The sequence below is a fragment of the Stomoxys calcitrans genome, chromosome 1, assembly GCF_963082655.1.
Source record: "Stomoxys calcitrans chromosome 1, idStoCalc2.1, whole genome shotgun sequence".
In the NCBI taxonomy this organism is placed as follows: Eukaryota; Metazoa; Arthropoda; class Insecta; order Diptera; family Muscidae; genus Stomoxys; species Stomoxys calcitrans.
The window spans coordinates 13,359,090-13,382,554 of NC_081552.1; the positions used below are offsets into that span (position 1 = coordinate 13,359,090).

Below are 23,465 nucleotides of genomic sequence, written 5' to 3' on the forward strand. Positions count from 1 at the left end.
ATATAGGGTCGTATTTGCTGACCACTCCAATATGGGGCTGTAATAAAAGGTATTTTAGAGTAAAACACGAATATATATTTTCAGGGCCAAGTCACTGAACGGCCGTCCCATTCCCCAAGACACCCCCCCAACCCGGACTATGGAAATGTTAGGCTCAAATGAAAGGTCAATGAGAGTAGAGCACGAATCTGATATCAACATTCGGGACTAACTGCCTAGAGGACGTCCCACCACCATAACAACCCCCAAATGAGACATATTTGCTCACCAAGACAAATTGGGTCTTCAAGACAGTGCAGCTCGATATTGATAGTTTTTAGAGCCCATACCCTAAACCGGACATATTTGCTGACTTTTGCAATAAGGGGTTTGAGAAAGAAAAAGGTATTGGGGAGTTGAGAATGAAATTGATACCCACTTTCGGGACCAATTTTCTGCGGGTTCTACCCCTATCTCAAAATACCTCACAAACAATAATTATTTACTAACCATCGCAATATGGGGCTCAAGTAAAGGTATTTCGCAGTAGAATGTGAAGATCCAAATGTGGGACCATGTATATGGGGCACCGCCTCTTCACCCAAAACACCCCCAAAAGGTTAAAGATGTACCGACAATGGCAAAATGTAGCTCAAATTAAAGGTATTTAAGATTAGAAAACGAATTTAAAAACCAATTTTGGGGCCAAGTATTTGGGGGACGTCTCATCCTATAAAGAGCGAACGATTTGGCAGTGAAAGCCAGAGTATTGCGGTCAATAAAATTGGTTTTATCGAAGCCTTCCGGGTCGACGCAATCCGAACTAAGGGCGTGGGCGACTAACGCTGTGGAACAGTCAAACACTGGTTTAAACAGCTCAAGCACGTTTCGTGTTTTGTTTCACTATCAAACATCTTCAGTTTGGTCTATAATTTAACCATGAATCATCTTACAAACGAACAACGCTTGCAATTTATTGAATTTTATTATCAAAACGTGTGCTCTGTTAAGAAAGTTCATCGCGCGCTTCTTGTGTTCAGCGGCGAAATTAATTTTTGGCTCAATGGGTACGTAACTAAGTTGAATAGTCATTGGCTACCAATGCATCCAGAAAAAGTCACAGTTTGTTGTGGTTTATTGGCTGGTGGTATCATTGGACCGTACTTCTTCAAAGATGATATGAATCGTAACGTAACTGTGAATGGCGAGCGCTCTCGTGAGCTGAAATTCAATTTTCTTTGTCCACAATACAAGAGCTTGACTTGCATGACATATAGTTTCAATAAGACAGTGCAACATGCCACTCAGCACGCGTAATATTTTATTTCACGTTCGGGATCGGTCAATTGGCCAACTAGAGCGTGCGATTCAACGCCTTTAGACTATTTTTATACTCAACACCGAAGGATGGGGGTATATTCATTTAGTCATTCCGTTTGCAACACATCGACCCAATAAAGAATATATATTCTTGATCAGCGTGAAAATCTAAGACGATCTAGCCATGTCTGTTGAAATCATGCTACAGTCTTTAAATATAGAGATTTTAAGCTGAAATTTTGCAAAGATTCTTTTTCTGTCCATAAGCAGGTTAAGTTCGAAGATGGGCTATATCGGCCTATATCTTGATTAAGCCCCATATAGACCGATCTGCCGATTTAGGGTCTTAGGGCCAGGGATTTAGGGTTATAGCTGCCATATAGGCCGATCTTCGATGAGTTTTGTTAGGCCCTTCGACATCCTTCTTTCAATTTGACCCAGATTTGCATATAGCTGCCATAAAGACTGATCTCTGGATTTAAGTTCTTGCGCCCATAAAAAAAGGAATTTATTATCCAATTTTGCTGAAATTTGGGACAGTGAGTTTTGTTAGTCCCTTTGACCTTCTTCAATTTGGCTCAGATCAGTCCAGATTTGGATACAGCTGCCATATATACCGATATCTCGATTTAAAGTCTTGGCCCCAAAAAAGACACATTTATAATCTGATTTCACTGAATTTTTACTACACAGTGACTTATGTTAGGCTTTCGACATCCGTGTCCGTTTATAGTTCAGATTGGTTTATTTTAAGATATAGAACATATTTAGATGTAGCTGCTACGGGGCATAAGGTATGCATTTATCAACGGATTTTGTCGAAAGGTTGTTTGGTTATGTACCCGAGGTGGTGGGTATCCAAAGTTCGGACCAGCCGAACTTAACGCCTTTTTACTTGTTTTTTGTGGTGGAAAGAGTATTCCAAAATTGGACTAAGTACATGGACCATTTGAAACGCAGACACGGTCAATATTTCCATGAAATAATCATCAAACATTAAATAACGTGGACCGTACTATCGATTCAAATAAAGATTTCTTGCATTTTTGTGAATTTAATACTTTTTTATAACTCTTAAAACATCACCCTTTAATAAAAAGGCCACCACATGTCGTACATAACATAAATTATACATACATATTTGTGCCGTTGAGGTTTCAAATAGAAATGAAACCATAAAAGGGTCATTGCTGCTGCCAACTGCGGTTTGATGTGTTAGGGATGTAAAAGTTAACGATTGTCTGCAGCAGGCAGTCGTGGTGGTGATGGTGGTCTTGCTGGCATTGTTGGCAATGCTGAAAACGACACAAGGAAACGGAAGGAAATTTTCTGATGAATTTTTTCTCACAAGGATGTCGCAAGCATTTGAGATAGAAAATTACTTAATACATTCGAAGAAATAGATAATTGAACTATTTTGTTCAATTTCTTTTATTAGTCATGTTTCTGTCCTCCTTGTGGTTATAGTGTAGAATTTATGGGAAAATATGTGATAAACATTGTTACATCATTTAAATTCGACTTACTGGCCTTACAAAAAGCATGAAATATTTGGTTTTTTCTCAGTGCTTCTTTCTGAGTGTATATACTCTTCACTTTCAGTGTGTTGGTACAGCTTGTTAGCATCAAACTTTGCCTTGAATTCTTGTGTTTAGTACAGTTTATTGCCAGCGATTTATATTGCGAGTAACAGCTTTTTCTATCCTTTTTCATTTATTTACTTTTTTATTTGAAAAGCAAGTTTCCTTGTATGGATCACAAGTTAAAATATCTTCTTTATCTGCTGATACATTAAAGGCTAAGCATGAATCTTTCCACAATAAACGAGATACCCATGTGGGTAGGAGTGTGAGTGCACCCACACATGTGTGCATGATTATATTGCTTCATATAAATTACAAAGAAAATGAAGTGCAAATGTTTAGATTTATGGTATTAATTTAACACTTAAAGTGCTCGTGAGTTTTTATACCTTCCACCATAGGATGTGGGGTATACTAATTTCGTCATTCTGTTTGTAACTACTCGAAATATTCCTGTGAGACCCCATAAAGTACATATATTCTTGATCGTCGCGACATTTTATGTCGATCTTGCACAAATACTTCTTATTAGTGTAGGTCGGTTGGTATTGTAAATGGGCCATATCGGTCCATGTTTTGATATAGCTGCCATATAAACCGATCTTGGGTCTTGACTTCTTGAGCCTCTAGAAGGCGCAATTCTTATCCGATTGGAATGAAATTTTGCACGACGTGTTTTGTTATGACATCCAACAACTGTGCCGAGTATGGGTTAAAACGGTCGATAACCTGATATAGCTGCCATAAAAACCGATCTTGGGTCTTGACTTCTTGAACCTCTAGAGTGCGCAATTCTTATCCGATTGGAATGAAATTTTGAACGACGTGTTTTGTTATGACATCCAACAACTGTGCCGAGTATGGTTTAAATCGGTCTATAACCTGATTTTTGCATATAGTATTTTGTTATGATACCTTTAACATTTGTGCCAACTATGGTTCAAATCGCTTAATAACCTGATATAGCTGTCATATAAACAGATCTGGGGACTTGACTTCATGAGCCTCTAGAGGTCGCAATTATTATCCGATTTGCCTGTACGACGCATTCTCTCATGATCATCAACATACGTGTTTATTATGGTCTGAATCGGTCTATAGCCCGATACTGCTATCACATAAATCGATCTCTCTATTTTGCTTCTTGAACCCCCAAAAGGCGCAATTCTTATTCGAATTGGCTGACATTTTACACAGGTCTCCAACATATAATTTAATTGTGGTCCAAACCGGACCATATCTAGATATCGCTCTAATAGCAGAGCAAATCTTTTCTTATATCCTTTTTTGCTTAAGAAGAGATGCCGGGAAAAGAACTCGACAAATGCGATCCATCGTGGAGGGTATATAAGATTCGGCCCGGCCGAACTTAGCACGCTTTTACTTGTTTTTACCATTTTTATACCGTCCACCATAGGATGGGAGTAATTAAATTCGTCATTCTGTTTGTAACTGCTCGAAATATTCGTCCAAAATCCCATGAAGTGTATATATTCTTGATCGTCATGACATTTTAAGTCGATCTAGCTATGACTGTTGTCTGTCTGTCTGTCTAGAGGCTCAATAAGTGACCCGATTTGGCTGAAATTTTGTACAACAGCTTCTCCCATGACCTTCAACAAATGTGTCAAATATGGTCCGAATCGGTTTATAGCCTGATACAGCTCCCATATAAACCGATCTCCCAATTCTTATTCGAATTGGCTGAAATTTTTCACAATGACCCCTACTATGATCTGCAATATTCAATTTAATTATGGTCCGAATCGGATCAAAACTTGATATAACACAAATAGCAACGCAATGATTTTCTTTTATTGTTAGTTTACCTAAAATGAGATACAGGGAAAAGAACTCGACGTATGCGTTCCATGGTGGAGGGTGGAGGGGAATTCGACCAGGCCGAACTTAGCACGCTTTTACTTGTCTTAAACATTTTCTTTCTTCTAATATGTGTGTGTCTGAGAGCTTGTGCGAAATATTTAACACAAGTCAAAGATTGGCAATTGTGTGGAAAATTTGACAGTATTTGTGTGTGCTGCGATAAGGCTTTATCACACACATGAGCACAAGGAATTTTTGGGCCTTGCCTTGAGTAATTTTAGCTTAAATACTTTGACGTGATTGTGAAAATTAAATTTCCAACATTCTTTAAGTTTCTCGTATGCTCGTTCTCTGTAGTCAAACAATTCCTTTCAGTGCTAAATTTAAATGTTTGGAATATTTTTGTTGTGTTGCTGTTAAAAAATCATGTTTATCTGCTTTATAATGCGCTTAAAAGTATCAAAGGTTCAACAATGTGTGGAAATTTTTAAATTTAAGCGGATTAGAAAACACCTGCATGGGGATTGTGAAAATGTTTGTAAGACCGATGATTAGGGAAGAACAATTATTAAAGTCCTGTGTTACAATATAAATGTAAATGAAGATGTTAGTCTCTGGAATTTTATTGAGTAAAAAGGGGAAAATTTTTAACTTTAATGAAACGATTAATTCAAATCGGGCACATACCTCCAATGAGAAAAATATAAACAAGTAAAAGCGCGCTATGTTCGGCCGGGCCGAATCTTATATACCCTCCACCATGGATCGCATTTGTCGAGTTCTTTTCCCGGCATCTCTTCTTAGGAAAAAAAGGATATAAGAAAAGATTTGCTCTGCTATTAGAGCGATATCAAGATATGGTCCGGTTTGGACCACAATTAAATTATATGTTGGAGACCTGCGTAAAATTTCAGCCAATTCGTATAAGAATTGCGCCCATTGGGGCTCACGAAGTAAAATAGAGAGAACGATTTATATGGGATCTGTATCGGGATATCATAACGAAATACTTCGTGCAAAAATTCATTCAAATCGGATAAGAATTACACCCTCTAGAGGCTCAAGAAGTCAAGACCCAAGATCGGTTTATATGGCAGCTATATCAGGTTATAGACCGATTTGAACCATACTTGGCACAGTTGTTGGATATAATAACAAAACACGTCGTGCAAAATTTCATTTTAATCGGATAAGAATTGCGCACTCTAGAGGCTCAAGAAATCAAGACCCAAGATCGGTTTATATGGCAGCTATATCAGGTTATGGACCGATTTGAACCATATTTGGCACAGTTGTTGGATATCATAACAAAACACGTCGTGCAAAATTTCATCCCAATCGGATAAGAATTGCGCACTCTAGAGGCTCAAGAAGCCAAGACCCAAGATCGGTTTATATGGCAGCTATATCAGGTTATGGACCGATTTGAACCATACTTAGCACAGTTGTTGGATATCATAACAAAACACGTCGTGCAAAATTTCATTCCAATCGGATAAGAATTGCGCCCTCTAGAGGCTCAAGAAGTCAAGACCCAAGATCGGTTTATATGGCAGCTATATCAGGTTATGGACCGATTTGAACCATACTTAGCACAGTTGTTGGATATCATAACAAAACACGTCGTGCAAAATTTCATTCTGATCGGATAAGAATTGCGCCCTCAATTGGCTCAAGAAGTCAAGACCCAAGATCGGTTTATATGGCAGCTATATCAGGTTATGGACCGATTTGAACTATACTTAGCACAGTTTTTGGATATCATAACAAAACACGTCGTGCAAAATTTCATTCCAATCGGATAAGAATTGCGCACTCTAGAGGCTCAAGAAGTCAAGACCCAAGATCGGTTTATATGGCAGCTATATCAAAACATGGACCGATATGGCCCATTTACAATACCAACCGACCTACACTAATAAGAAGTATTTGTGCAAAATTTCAAGCGGCTAGCTTTACTCCTTCGGAAGTTAGCGTGCTTTCGACAGACAGACGGACGGACGGACGGACAGACGGACGGACATGGCTAGATCGACATAAAATGTCACGACGATCAAGAATATATATACTTTATGAGGTCTCAGACGAATATTTCGAGTAGTTACAAACAGAATGACGAAATTAGTATACCCCCCATCTTATGGTGTAGGGTATAAAAATTAAAAAATTTTAAATTTAAATTTTTTTTTATTTATAAGAAATTTTATCATATTTTTTATACCCACCACCGATGACATATTTAATATGTCATTCCGTTTGCAGCACATCAAAATATCTATTATCTTTAAAAATATAGATGGGCTATATCGGACTGGATATAGACCCCATATAGATCGATCCGCCGATTTAGGGTCTAAGGTCTATAAAACCCAGATTTATTATCCGATTTTGCTGAAATTTGTGACAGTTGTATTGTATTAGGCCAGTCAACATTCTTATTAATTTTTGTTCAGATTAATCTAGATTTAAATATATAGATGCCATATAGACCGATCTTTTGATTTAAGGTTTATTGTCCGATTAAGCCATAATTTGGGGCGGTGAGTTGTGTTAGGCCCTTCGACGTCAATCTTCAATTTGGCTCAGATCGGTCTAGAATTGGATACAGTTGCCATGTAGACCGATCCGTCGAATTAAGGAAAATATTGTCAAAATTTCTTATTTATGGAAATTTTCGGCAAAATTTCTTATACATAGGAAATTTGATCAAAATTCCCTAATCTGTCAAATTTGTTGACATTTTCTATGTTTTTAGGAAATTTTTATTCAAAGTAAATCTGATTTCATGCGAAATTTTTTCAAAAGTTATTTTTTAAAAATTCTATATTAACATGATATTTTGTATACCCACCACCGTAGGATGGGGGTATACTAATCTAGTCATTCTCGAAATATCCACTTGTTTATATTCTTGATCTCCTTAATGTTCCAAGTTGATTCAGCCATGTCTGTCCGTCCGTCTGCCTGTGGAAATCATAAGAGCAGTCGAACGAATATAGATACTCGCTGGAAGTTATGCACAGATGCGTCTTATTGATGTTGGTTGTTGGGAATTGCGAAGGGGTATATCGGTTGAGATTTAGATATAGCTCCCATACAAAGTGGTCCTTCGACTTGACTTCTTGAGCCCATAAAAGCCGCAATTATTACACACGCAATGTTCTGTTGCAGCTTTCAACAGCCGTGCCGAGTACGGTCCAAATCGGTCTATTATCTGGTATAGCTCCCATAGAAACTGATAATTGCGCTCTTTAGAGGCTCACGAAGTCAAGATACGAGATGGGGTTATATGGTAGATATATCAGGTTATAAACCGATGTGAACCATATTTGACACAGTTGTTGATGGTCAAACCAAAACGCTTCATGGAAAATTTCAGCCAAATATAATAAGAGTTGCGCCCTCTAGAGGCTCCAGAATGTAAGATCCGATATCGATTTATATGGCAGATATTTCAAAACATGGACCGAATTCGTCCATTTAAAATCGCAATTGACCTGCACTATTAGGAAATATTTATGTTCAATTAATGCGTTCGACAGACAGACGGACGGACCGACAGATGGACGGACAGCCAAACAGACGGACATGGCTAAATCGACTGAGAATGTCAAGACGATTAAGGATATGAATACCTTGGTGGGCCTCAGTTCAACATTTCGTTGTGTTACAAATGGAGTGATGAAGTTAGTAAACCCCCCTTCCTATGGTGGAAGTTATAACAATAATTGAGGCATTTGCAATATGTTGATAAAAACATTTGACTATTTTCGGTGTTATCTTTACCAACAACCATAAGATGGGGGTATACTAACCTAGTCATTCCGTTTGTAACACAAAGAAATATTCGTCTAAAATCCCATTAAGTAAATATATTATTGATCGTTTCGAAGTTTTGGGTCGAGAAGGATATGGCTACCGTCCGCCTGTCGAAATCACAATAGCGGTCGAATGCAAGCCGCTTGAAATTTTACACAGATACTAACTCTTACGATCTTCCGATTTGACTTTTTGAGTCCCTGAAAGCAGCAATTTTGTCCGATTTGGCTGACATTTAGCAAGTAGTGTTCTGTATGATTCCCAACAACTGTGCTTAGTTAGCTTATAAACCGTACCATTTAAACCGTTCTCTTGATTTGGTATTTTGAGCTCTTACATGCCGCAACTTTTGTCCGACTTGGCTGAAATTTTGCAAATAGTGTTCTATCACAAATCCCAACAACTGCGCCAAGTATGGTTCAAATCGGTTCATAACCTGATATAGGTCCCATATAAACCGATCTCCCGATTTCACTCCTTGAACCCTTACAAGCCGCAAATTTTGTCCGACTTGGCTGAAATTTTGCATGCAATGTTTTGTTAAGACTTCCAACAACTGTGACAAGTACCGTCCAAATAAGTATATAACCTGATATAGCTCCCATGTAAACCGATCTCTCGATCATCCTTGTTCGGTTTCTAGATGCTTTAATTTTTGCTTTTTATACCCACCACCGAAGGATGCGGGTATATTCATTTTGTCATTCCGTTTGCAACACATCGAAATATCCATTTCCGACCCTATAAAGTATATATATTCTTGATCAGCGTAAAAATCTAAGACGATCTAGACATGTCCGTCCGTCTGTCTGTTGAAATCACGCTACAGTCTTCAAAAATAGAGATATTGAGCTGAAATTTGAATGCACAGACTCTTTTTTTGTCCATAAGCAGGTTAAGTTCGAAGATGGGCTATATCGGAATATATCTTGATATAGCCCCCATATAGACCGATCCGCCGATTTAGGGTCTTAGGCCAATAAAAGCCACATTTATTATCCGATTTTGCTGAAATTTGGGACAGTGAGTTGTGTTAGGCCCTTCAACATCCTTTGTCAATTTAGCCCAGATCGGTTCAGATTTGGATATAGCTGCCATATAGACCGATCCTCCGATTTAGGGTCTAGGGCCCATAAAAGCCACATTTATTAACCGATTTTGCTGAAATTTGGGACAGTGAGTTGTGTTAGGTTCTCCGACTTCCTCCGTTAATTTGGCCAAGATCGGTTCAGATTTGGATATAGCTGCCATATAGACCGATCCTCCGATTTAGGGTCTAAGGCCCATAAAAGCCACATTTATTAACCGATTTTGCTGAAATTTGGGACAGTGAATTGTGTTAGGCCCATCGACATCCTTCGTCAATTTGGCCCAGATCGGTTCAGATTTGGATATAGCTGCCATATAGACCGATCCTCCGATTTATGGTGTTAGGCCCATAAAACCCACATTTATTATCCGATTTTGCTAAAATGTGGGACAATGAGTTGTGTTAGCCCCTTCGACTTCCTTCGTTAATTTGATCCAGATCGGTTCAGATTTGGATATAGCTGCCATATAGACCGATCCTCCGATTTGGGGTCTTAGGCCCACAAAAGCCACATTTATTATCCGATTTTGACGAAATTCGGGACAGTGAATTGTGTTAGGCCCATCGACATCCTCCGTCAATTTGGCGCAGATCGGTCCAAATTTGGATATAGCTGCCATATAGACCGATCCTCCGATTTATGGTCTTAGGCCCACAAAAGCCACATTTATTATCCGATTTTGACGAAATTCGGGACAGTGAATTGTGTTAGGCCCATCGACTTCCTCCGTTAATTTGATCCAGATCGGTTCAGATTTGGATATAACTGCCATATAGACCGATTTCTTGATGTATGGTTTTGGGCCCATAAAATGCTCATTTATTGCCCGATGTCGCCGAAATTTGGGATAGTAAGTTAGGTTAAGGGCCTTGACATACTTCTGTAATATCGCACAGATCGGTCCAGATTTGGATGTAGCTGCCATATAGACCGATATCTCGATTTAAAGTTTTGGCCCCATAGAAGGCGCATTTGTTGTCCGATTTCGCCGAAATTTGGGACAGTGCTTTGTATTAGGCTCTTCGACATTTTTATGCAACTTGTCCCAAATCGGTCCAGATTTGCATATAGCTGCAATGTAGAGCAATATCTCTATTTAAAGTCTTGGCCCCATAAAAGGCGCATTTATAATCCGATTTCACTGAAGTTTGACACAGTGTCTTACATTAGGCTTTTCGACATCCGTGTCGTATATAGTTCAGATCGCTTTATTTTTAGATTTAGCTAGTATACTTATTAATATTTGGTCCCAATCGGAACCTATTTTGATATAACTGATGTGGGACACAAGGTATGAAATTTTCACCGAATTTTGATGAAAGGTGGTTTACATATATATCCGAGGTGGTGGGTATCCAAAGTTCGGCCCGGCCGAACTTAACGCCTTTTTACTTGTTTTTTAAAAGCATAGATACCATAGCAGTAGTTATTTTGTCGGCTGTAATTGAAAATTGGAAAATGAGTTTACGATATATGCTTGTAAAATTAAAAGATAAGATGTAATATAACAAGTAAAAGCGTGCTAAGTTCAGCCGGGCCGAATCTTGGGAACCCGCCACCATGAATTCTGCAAAAAATGTATATAAAATAAATTTTATTCTACATACCAAACTTTTGTCAAACCAGCAAGAATGAAAACTTCTAGGAACCGAACAAGGATGATCGAGAGACCGGATTACATGGGAGCTATATCAGGTTATAGACCGATTCGGACCGTACACAGTTCGGACTTAGCGCAGTTGTTGTTACTCATAATAAAACACTACATGCAATATTTCAGCCACATCAGATAAAAATTGCAGCTTGTAAGGGTTCAAGAAGTCTAATCGGGAGATCGGTTAATATAGGAGCTATATCAGGTTATAGATCTATTTGGACCGTATTTGGAATAGTTGGTGGAAGTCTTAACAGAACACTGCATGCAAAATTTTGGAAAAATCGCACAGAAATTGGGGCTTTTAAGGGCTTAAGAAGTCAAATTAGGAGATCGGTTTATAGACAGATTTGGACCGTACAAGGCAGTGGTATTTGAAGTCATAACCAAACACTGCATCCAAAATTTCAGCCAAATCGGACAAAAGTTACGGCTTGTAGGGGCTCAAGAATTCAAATCGAGAGATCAGTTTATATGATATCCAAATCTGAATCGACAACATCATATCCATTTGCCATTCCCAACGTCATACATCAATAGGAAGTATCTGGGCAAAATTTCAAGCGGCTAGCTCTACGCGTTCGACCGCTGTCGTGATTTCGACAAGCGGACGGACGGATGTACATGGCTAGATCGATTCAGAGCGTTGAGACCTTAGACGAATATCTCGAGGCGTTACTAACGGTATGACTAGATTAGTATACCCCCATCCTTTGGTGGTGGGCATAAAAATGTGTCAAATATTTGTGAAGTTTTTGAACTTTTTACCAATTAAAAAAAGCACAGAATGTTTGCTGTTTTAGCAACAAACAAATTACTGCTGCCTCATTTTCAGCTGGCTTTCTGCTGTTACAGCAACATTTTTTGCTGTTTCTACTAACCAAAATTTGTGATCTCCCGAATAGCTTTTTACGGCTTTGCCTGGCTTGGCTGAAATTTGGCACATAAAGTACAACTAAGCTTTACAACGAAATTAATTTTGTATAAATTTTTAGCAGAATTCCAACCGAACTTAGCACGTTTTTACTAATTATCTCCTTAACTATTTTCCAATTTCTCTTTTGCGCTAACTTTTCGTTTCCATTTAAGATATTATAAATACTTGTTCAGTAATTCATAACTTAGGTGATTGATATTTCAGTTAAAGTTCTGCCAATTTATTATTCATGTTTGTCTTAAACGTTCTTTGTATGATATAAAGAGAGCATGTCGAACCAACCTTCAAAGAAAAAATTACCAAAAGATTTATGGTCTACTATTGGCATGCACCAGCCATTAGTACAGAAGGACACTTATAGCACTATGGCTACCAGCCTGTGCGTGTGACGACGACGTGCCACTATTAAGAGTTTGCTTTAATTTTGGATCACGTTTAGCATGGCATGTCATCAGCAGCTGTAACTCCACATTATGTGTGCTACTTAAGTAGCCGGTATTCCAAGCAGGATTTTCTATTGAAGCGAATGTGTTTCAATGGTAGTGGTTGATGGCAGGAAGTAAATGCAACAACTGCACTAGCAGAAGTTCTTTGCAACGTGAATTTTATGCGAAGGGCTTTACTTCTTTTTAGAGATTGCGGATTGAACAACTCGCCCATTTGCAACAAACTTTCTGAGTTGTTATTAGAATGGATGGTGATGGTGGCTTAGTTTTGTGGCCTCTAACTAAAGATGCAGAACATTTTGTGTTATCTTGATTTTTGTTTCCTCTTGAAGTTGGTTTATTCCTGACTCTACGAGGTAACAAGAATATCAGTCTTAACTTTTGACAATTAGAGGCTTCAATGCTCCTTTTTCTGAAAAAAGTTGACTTGCTGCGAGCACACACTTTTAGGGTTCAACCGATGGAAGCTCAGAGTTGGTCAACCGAAGTTTGTGGGTTTGTGGGAAAATTAAGAAAATGTACTCATAAGCACCTTCAGGACGGATGGGATGAAAAATGCCCAAGAATAAAGCTACATTTAAAAAAATTCCAGATCGAGTTAGGAGAGAGGTACCCTACTGAAATATACAATAGATTGGCGTAAAGTGGGCGAATGAAGGGTCATGTTTTGGGAAACACAGGTTTGTCGAATATAGTCAATATTTATACCCACCACCATAGGAAGGGGGTATGCTAATCTAGTCTTTCCATTTGTAACACCTCGAAATATTCGTCTAAGGCCCATAAAGCATATTTATTCTTGATAGTCTCGACGTTCTGAGTCGATCTAGCCATGTCTATCCGTCCGTCTGTCGAAATCACTCACGATAGCGGTCGGACGGGCAAGGCTAGCCGCTTAAAATTTTACAGGTCATCGGTTCAGATTTAGATATAGCACCGATATAAACCGATGTCGCGATTTGATTTCTTGAGCCCCTGGAAGCCGCAATTTTTGTCCGATTTGGCTGAAATTTTGCATGCAGTGTTTCGATACGACTTCAAACAACTGTGCCGCATACGGTCCACACCTGATAGCTCCCATATAAATCGGTCCCTCGATTCAGTTCCTAGAAGCTTTAATTTTTGCTCGTTTAACAAAAGTTCGGTATGCAGAAAAAAATTATGCCCTTCAACCAACATTAATTTGTATAAATATTTTGCAGAATCCATGGTGGTGGGTTCCAAAGATTCGGCCCGGCCGAACTTAGCACGCTTTTACTATTTTCTCGAGTACTTTCTTCTGCATGATATTTCATATCATATTTCTACAAATTTTCGCACTCACCCTTCCTCAGTTACTCCGACGATCTCGATCGCTGCTTCCACTGCGCTCAGCTTCACAACTAGTACTCGTCTCCATAATGCTAATGGCCGTATTATTGTCGGAGCTTATAAAGGGCGTTTCATTGAAACGCATCTCAATGGTTTGCTCCTCACACGAGTCCGCATCGTAATCGTCATAGCCATGCTTTCGTATATCATTGTCGTTGAGTAGTATCTCCACCTGTTTGCTGCATTGGACCAAGGCTACATTTACACCACGATCCAGACAAGGCGACAGAGCATTATGGCCATTGCCGTAGGTGGGCTCGCGCGGTATGATCAGCAGTTTATCTTTTGTTGTGAGTGTGGTATCTTGGGTGATGGCATTGCCATCGCCATCATCCTCATTTTCTAGACTACTGCCTCGGGTGGCAGCACCACCATTGCCATGGTGCAAACGCGGCCCACAGGTATTGCGATCCGAGCGATTATAGCCCCTCGTTAGATTGATGATATTATTATTGGAGGGATTGAAGCAGGGCAGCACATGTTTGAACTCCTTACGAAAGTTCTCATTCAGCCAGGCGTACAAGAAGGGATTGTAACAAGTGGAGGACATGGCTATGGAGTGGGCCACAAAGAAGAAGAGAGTGTAGAAACGCCATGTGTTGGATTTCTCATAGAAATCATCGAAGATATTCACCACATTCAGCGGCAGCCAGGAGAGGCCAAACACACCCACCATGGCTATCAGCATGCGATTGGTGCGCTTCTTGCGATCCCTATCGGCCTCTTCCTTGCGCGATGATTTCGAGCCTGGCTTGGCTTTGGCACGAGCATTCAGCTTCAGGGATATCCATATGTAGCATATGGAGATGATGACGAAAGGCAAGACAAACTGCAGTATGGTGGTCACCGACCCAAAGACCTTACGATAGCGCTCCGTGGGCCAGTCTTCTTCGCAGTAGCTAATCGAATTGGAGGGAACTTCCGGCTCTGATGTAGTCGACGTTGACGAAACGATCTGCATGTAGGCATCGTAGGTGCGCTGCGGCGCATAGGAGGCATTCTGACTGGTGGAGTTGAAGTTGAACTGTGTGGCTGTGCCATTCAGGGCATCTTCGGTTTCATTTGCATAGCCAGGTACTACCTTGACGTACATGCCATAGGGCAGCGTGGCGAGTAGGGAAATTACCCATATGCTAACCACTATGGCTATGCAGGTGGACATTTTCATGCGCGGATGGAAGGGATAGATGATGACAAAATACCGATCAATGGCTATGGAAGTTAGGGTGAGTGTGGAGATGTAAATGCTGCAGCCCTGGGCAAATGAAACCAAATGGCAGAGGGTGCGGCCAAAAGCCCAACGCCCCATGAAAGTGTAGAGGGGCGTAAAGGGCACAGCCAAAACGCACAGCAGTATGTCGGACAAGGCCAGATTGGTTATGAAGATATTGGTAACGGTCTGCATGGCTCGATTCCTAAGCACCACATAGCACACCAGCACATTGCCAAAGACCCCCAACACAAAGACTGTGGTATAGAGAATGCAAAAGAATATCTGAACAAAATCGTTGTCTATCAGATCTGCCTTCTCCTGAAGCTCTGCCCCACTGGCTGTGGGCGATGCCGTGGAGTAAGGGGTCATCACATCCAGCTGGTCCATAAGCAATGGGTGATGGTGGCCGCTGGGCTCATGATGGGAGGGTAGACTGATGTTGTAGCTATGATAGCCACGGTGTGTGGTGTTGTTCTTCTGGGCCACTAGGGCGGACCAAGTGACCGCCGCCGTGAAAGAAGCTGGAGTTGTCCCGGTGATATTTGGCATGATTGCAAGGGGCCGTGTTTTGTTTTTCGTTTCGGGGTATAATGAATTCTGTAAGTTTTGCTTCTTTTGTTTCGTTTCTGCTTAAAGTTATTACGATGAGTGAGTGAGCCTTTGTCTCGAACTCAATCGCAATACCATTTTGTTATCATTTTCCTTTGGACAAATACGGAGGACCGGTGTAGCTGTGTAACAGTAAACAAATTTTGATTCCCCCTCACTACTCCCTCTCTCTCTCCCTCTCTCTCTCCCTCTCTCTCTCTAACAGCTAAGGTTTTACAAAGGCTATGTTGTGCGGCAATACTCCTGGAGCATAGCCACTCGATTGTAGTACTGCTATGTGGATTGCGTCCGACGACAAAGTTGATGTAGTCCTACCCACTCGTTTAGCACTTGGCTTGCAAAAAGCTTAGCTTGCGGCTTGGCCTTTGTGAGCTGCTTGTTATGTTTTGTTCTTGTTCGAGTTGTTGATATTGTTTTTATTGTTATTATTATTCCTTGTCCTATTGTATTGTCCTGGTCTTCGAGGCCTTAGGCTTCCTTTACAACTTATTCAGAGTGCCCTGGACGTTTTTTCGCTGCTTGATGCGCTGTTTTACCAAGTGCCAGGATGTTCTTTGTGATTTCTTTTGTTTTTGGCCTAAATGTTGTTCAACTTGTGCTGCTGCTGCTCCCGCTGTTGTTATTATGATGTTTATTGTTGTTCTTAATTGTTTTAGTTGCCTTGCTTTGGTTGTCTCATTTGAATTTTCTATGCTGCAGCGTTTTATATGCCTCCCTTTGCTGTCGGAGATTTTTGTTTTTGATTTTCGCCGAAATCTGTAAGGGAAGACATCAAGAGTAAGATAATGACTTGGCTTATTTTCTTTAACATAACAAATTATATGTGAAGGAAATTTTGTGAAACTCTTAATGCAATTCATGAATTCCTTGAATTTCCAAATCTTGTTAAAAATAAATTTTAATAATATTCCGGCGAAAAATTTGTGGCAAAGTTCATGGGCTATAGAGTAGGGTGGGAATATTTATAAATCTAAAATCAGGTGGGTGGGTGTCGTATAGCTTGCTTCGCCGGGCTTGGGTATAAGTTATGCGACACCCAAAGGCCTACAGATCCATAAGCCTTACGTCCTTTCTAATCAAAACCATGGAATGTATTGTGGACACCATGATAAACAAGTAAAAAGGCGTTAAGTTGAAGGGCCTAACACAACTCACTGTCCCGAATTTCAGCAAAATCGGGTAATAAATGTAGCTTTTATGGGCCTATGACCCTAAATCGGAGGATCGGTCTATATGGCAGCTATATCCAAATCTAAACCGATCTGGGCCAAATTGACGGAAGATGTTGAAGGGCCTAAGACAACTCACTGTCCCGAATTTCAGCAAAATCGGGTAATAAATGTGGCTTTTATGGGCCTAAGACCCTAAAACGGCGGATCGGTCTATATGGCAGCTATATCCAAATCTATACCGATCTGAGCCAAATTAACGAAGGATATTGAAGGGCCTAACACAACTCACTGTCCCAAATTTCAGCAAAATCGGGTTATAAATGTGGCTTTTATGGGCCTAAGACCTTAAATCGGAGGATCGGTCTATATGGCAGCTATATCCAAATCTGGACCGATCTGAGCCAAATTGACGAAAAATGTCGAAGGGCGTAACACAGCTCACTGTCTTAAATTTCATCGAAATCGGATAATAAATGTGGCTTTTATGGGCCTAAGACCCTAAATCGGCGGATCGGTCTAGATGGGGGATATATCAAGATATAGTCCGATATAGCCCATCTTCGAACTTAACCTGCTTATGGACAAAAAAAGAATCTGTGTAAAATTTCAGCTCAATATTTTTATTTTTGAAGACTGTAGCGTGATTTTAACAGAAAGACGGACAGACGGATGGACATGTCTAGATCGTCTTAGATTTTTACGCTGATCAAGAATATATATACTTTATAGGGTCGGAAATGGATATTTCGATGTTTTGCAAACGGTATGACAAAATGAATATACCCACATCCGTCGGTGGTGGGTATAAAAATAGGACATCCATGGAACTGCTCAAACAGCGTGCCTATGTTAAGGGAAGGTCGGTGGAGACAGCCCTGCCCTTGTGCATAAAATAGAAGACTCCTTCGATACCAAAACGTACACCCTGGCGGTAAGCATTGACATCGAGGGGGCTTTTAACAATGTGCGGACCGACACACTGATCCAATCCTTAGACCAGTACCGGGTGGATCCGGTCCTTAGAGACTGGATACACCATATGCGAAGGAAGGAATATAAGGGAAAAAGTGGCATAAGGCAAGCCACAGGGGGGTATTTTATCCCCACCTGGCTCAACAGGAGCGTGATTAGACCAATACTTACTTACGCCTCAGTAATTTGGTGGACATACAACAGGTTCGGAGAACACGTTGTCTTGGCATAGGCGGAGCCATGAAGATGATTATTCTAAATATCCGACCCATTGACATATAGATTAAGTATGAGGCAGCCACTGCGGCTATGAGGCTTAAGGCGATGGGAGAATAGATTGAGGATGGGAGCAGCTCATACCGTCGTGGTATAATCGAGGCGACGATAGGAAACCTTTAAGGAAGGGAAGAGATTTCCGATCGGATACCTGAGATGAACCTTGAAGTCGAGTGCGACGCACTGCTGCCATCGGCATAGTCTTGGATTGATGGAACCCCAGTATTGCCATCTGAAAGATCATGTTACACGGATGGATCAAAGCTAGATGACAGAGTGGGCCATTGAGAACCAATTGACTGAGATCTGTTTTAGACTGCCTGACCATAATACGATTCTGCAGGCGGAGATCGGGGCGATCACGGAATGCGTGAAGTGGTGTGGTGCTAACGTGGGGACGTCGAGTGTGAAGATCTTTACCGACATTAGAAATGCCATAAGGGCAATAACAACCACGACCGTAAGGTCAAGAACAGTCTTGCAGTATAAGAAGGAGATTAATGCCTTATCTGAGGATGGAAAAATCCGCATATTTTGGATGCCGGGCCATAACGGAGTAAGGGGAAATGAAAGGGCAGACGATTCGGCGGTGAAGGCCAGGGGATTGCCGTCAATAAATTTGGTTAAGCCGATGCCTTTCGGGTCGACGCAGTCCGAGTTAAGGGAGTGGGCGACGAATGCGCATGTAGCATTGTGGAACAGCGAAACGGTCGATTGGACGGCGAATGGGGGATCCAGATCCTGAGAAGACGAGGCTATTACTGAAAGGAAGTAAGTGATACCAATAGCTATACTGACTTCCTTCAGTATAGCTATTGGTATCATCGGGACACATAGGACTACGAACTCACTTATGTAAAATCGGTGCGGCAAGTGATAGCATGTGTAGAGCATGCGGGGAAGATGATGAGACGTTGGAGCATTTCCTTTGTCACTGCCCGGCTTTGGCGGCTAACAGACACCGATACTTAGGTGGGGACACGATACCAGGCATGAACCAACATAGGAGAGTGGTTTGGAAAACAATTAAGGATTTTGTCAATAGCACGTAATTCCTAATTTAAAATGTTTTTCTTCGAGGCCCATAGTAGCATGGGCAGATTAATATCTGCACCATCTTTTTAACCTCACCTAACCTAACCTAAAATCAGGTGGGGATTTCCTGTAACGATTTGTGATTAAATTAAATAAATTTCAGTTTCCTATGACCTTTAGAATATCCATAAGTGTCATTTATATATTTTAGCAATTTCTCCTTTTTCTCGAACAACCACAATATGTAATTGCTTTATGAAATTACTGATCTTTTGCCATTTGCAATTTGCCCTTAGATTATCATTCTAAGTTTATTACAAAAATTTCCATTGGCATACGAGTATGTAGTAAAATCCATTATCATGTTTAGCTTGTCAACCGCAAGCAGAATGAATTTGCCCAACATCTATTGGCAAAACAGAAGACTTTCCTAAAATCCAATTTGAAAAAATTTAATTAACACTATTTTTACTCAAGGTTGAAGCTATTGTACTTGGCAAAGCTTAGAGACATTCAGAAATTAAAATTTGACAAATGCCACAAAATCAAGGTTAATGTAATTATTTATAAGGAAATTTGTTGGGTAAAACCAACAGCAGAAAAGAAAATTCTAATTCCAATGAGGAAATGAACTTTTGTCAGCACAATAATGGGAAATTGTAAATGCAAAATTCCATTAAGGATCAGGGATAAACTTTTCACATATCAATGAGTGCGGTCCGATTCAAGTTTAAGCTCAACGATTAGAGGCCTCCTTTTTATAGCCGAGTCCGAGTAGCGCAGTGCGACACCTCTTTGGGGGAAGTTTTTACATGGCTGCCACACCATTTTTATACCCTTCACCATAGCATGGGGATATACTTATTTCGTTATTCCGTTTGTAAGTCATCCACATATTGATCTGGAGCTAGCAAACTACAATATATGATCGTCTTGACGTTCTACGTCGATTTAGTCATGTCCGTCCGTCTGTTGGTCAAAAGAACGATATAGCAGTCGTCAGGGACGTATCCAGGGAGGGGGTGAATTGCTTGGCAAATGATTTTGTCTAAAGCAAATATTTAAATTGAACTATACCCACCACCATAAGATCGGGGCATACCAATTTAGTGATTCCGTTGGTAACACCTCGAAATATTGATCTACGACCCAATAAAGTCGAACTAGCCATGTACGTCCGTCCGTCTGTCGAAATCACGATAGCTGTCGAACGCGTAAAGCTAGCCGCTTGAAATTTTGCACAGATACTTCTTATTGAAGTAGGTCGTTGGGGATTGCAAATAGGCCATATCGCTTCACATTTGGATATAGCCCCCATATAAACCGATTCCCGGATTTGACTTCTTTAGCCACTCAATTTTCATCCGATTTGGCTGAAATTTGTAACAAAGACTTGTGTTATGACTTTCAACATCCCTGCCAAATATGATCAGAATCCGGATCCTTGCGGAATGCCCGGATACTTGCGGAATCGCATATAAACGACTGAGAATTTTACATTTCTCCCATCTGTTAGAGCTTTTTTGAACATATTGTTAAGATTCTATAGATTTACTTTGTCTGTGCTGCTACACGCTTGGAGGGGCTAAGCGCCTATAATATTGATTTCAATATTAAACTATTTTCAGTGGTAGAGAACTAATTTGCCGGTCTTTATATTAAGTGCGTTGGCGACAGTTCTTAGTAATTAAACAATTTAAAACTTTTGAACACGAAAGTGTTGCCCAGCAGCACGTGGTTTGGACTTGTCTTAGAAAAGAAGGCTCCTTTCCGATGAGCTAAAAATGGCAGCCGCCTTGACTTGACAGCAACTGCTCCTATCACACTGAACTTCATAACGTTGGGGGTACGGCGGCAGTGTCCTGTTAAGTCATTATAATTGATCAACTGTTTTGAGTAAGGTTGTCCGCCAGATATATGAGCAGAATAAAGATATCATATTCGCAGTCCACAACCTTGTACTTTGAATTTAATCCTATATGGTAATAATTGATGAACACAGCCGTTTGGTGGGGGGGCCGCCTCACTGCATCTACTACTTGAGCACAAATTTGAATGACGCACTCCACTAAAAAATATCTATCACTTGATCCCCCATTGTTTTAATGATTGTTGGACACAAGGTTTAATGTCATATTCGTAATCTGCTACCAAATGCCTTTAATTTGAGGCTCATCTAGCTTGGATCGAATTTTATTCCCATTTGAGGGAGGGGTGACCCCCAATTACTTGGACCTAATTTTTTATGTGATATTCGTAGTCTAGTCCCGAATACCTCTCATTTGAGTCTCATATTGATATTTACGTCCAATATGTTTGTTTGGGGGAGTTTTTGGGGTTGGACGAACCCTCGCATACTTGATCCCAATTTTTAATACCATATTCATATTCTACTCCCCAATACCTTTCATTATACCCTCCACCATAAGATGAGGGGTATATTAATTTCGTCATTCTGATTGTAACTACTCGAAATATTCGTCTGAGACCCCATAAAGTATATATATTCTTGATCGTCGTGAAATTTTATGTCGATCTAGCCATGTCCGTCCGTCTGTCCGTCCGTCCGTCCGTCCGTCTGTCTGTCGAAAGCACACTAACTTCCGAAGGAGTAAAGCTAGCCGCTTGAAATTTTGCACAAATACTTCTTATTAGTGTAGGTCGGTTGGTATTGTAAATGGGCCATATCGGTCCATGTTTTGATATAGCTGCCATATAAACCGATCTTGGGTCTTGACTTCTTGAGCCTCTAGAGTGCACAATTCTTATCCGATTGGGATTAAATTTTGCACGACGAGTTGTGTTATGATATTCAATAACTGTGCCAAGTGTGGTTCAAATCGGACCTTAACCTGATATAGCTGCCATATAAACCGATCTTGGGTCTTGACTTCTTGAGCCTCTAGAGTGCGCAATTCTTATCCGATTGGGATGAAATTTTGCACGACGTGTTTTGTAATTATTTCTAACAACTGTGCCAAGTATGGTTCAAATCGGTTCATAACCTGATATAGCTGCCATATAAACCGATCTTGGGTCTTGAATTCTTGAGCCTCTAGAGTGCGCAATTCTTAAGCGATTTGTATGAAATTTGGCATGACGTGTTTTGTTACGATATCCAACAACTGTACCAATTATGGTTCAAATAGGTCCATAACCTGATATAGCTGTCATATAAACCGATCTTGGGTCTTGACTTCTTGAGCCTCTAGAGGGTGCAATTCTTATCCGATTGGAATGAAATTGTGCACGACGTGTTCTGTTATGATACCCAACAACTGTGCCACGTATGGTTCAAATCGGTCTATAACCGGATATAGCTGCCATATAAACCGATCTTGGGTCTTGATATCTTGAGCCTCTGGAGGGCGCAATTCTTATCCAATTTGAATGAATTTTGGCATGTAGTATTTTGTTACGATATCCAACAACTGTGCCAAGTATGGTTCAAATCGGTCCATAACCTGATATAGCTGTCATATAATCCGATCTGGGATCTTGACTTCTTGAGCCTCTAGAGGTCGCAATTATTATCCGATTTGCTGAAATTTTGTTCGACGGATTCTGTCATGACCATCAACATACGTGTTTATTATGGTCTGAATCGGTCTATAGCCCGATACAGCTCCCCTATTAATCGATCTCTCTATTTTATTCTTGAGCCGACAAAGGGCGCAATTCTTATTCGAATTGGCTGACATTTTACACAGGTCTCCAACATATAATTTAATTGTGGCCCAAACCAGACCATATGTTGATATCGCTCTTTTAGCAGAGCAAATCTTTTCTTATATCCTTTTTTTTGCCTAAGAAGAGATGCCGGGAAAAGAACTCGACAAATGCGATCCATGGTGGAGGGTATATAAGATTCGGCCCGGCCGAACTTAGCACGCTTTTACTTGTTTGATACCTAAATTGTTCCTATCGGTCCACTTTTGATTTTAGGTGGTGTTTTCGGGGTAACGGGGGAGGGTCCGCCCCATTCCAATATCAACAAATTAAAAAGCTTTTGCCTCCTTCCAAGCCATTTTCGTAATCTACTTCCAAATACCTTTCATTCGAGTCCCATATTTTCATTATCGTCCAATAAACCTATTTTAGAGTGTTTGGGGTCGGGGCGGCTACCCAGTTACTTGGATTCAATTTTTAATATGAAATTCGTAG

At 40.4% G+C, this 23,465-nt stretch overlaps 1 protein-coding gene across 1 annotated transcript in view; it reads right to left on the bottom strand.

The window, feature by feature from the left end:
- The window catches only part of LOC106095069 (neuropeptide Y receptor type 2), a 60,821-nt gene extending 44,791 nt beyond the window's left edge, over positions 1 to 16,030 (bottom strand). The window contains exon 1 of the mRNA XM_059363970.1: positions 13,978 to 16,030. Within this exon, the coding sequence (XP_059219953.1) occupies positions 13,984 to 15,786 (1,803 nt within the window). The 5' untranslated portion in view covers positions 15,787 to 16,030 and the 3' untranslated portion in view covers positions 13,978 to 13,983. The remainder of the gene's footprint in view (positions 1 to 13,977) is intronic.
- Positions 16,031 to 23,465: the final 7,435 nt, after the last annotated feature.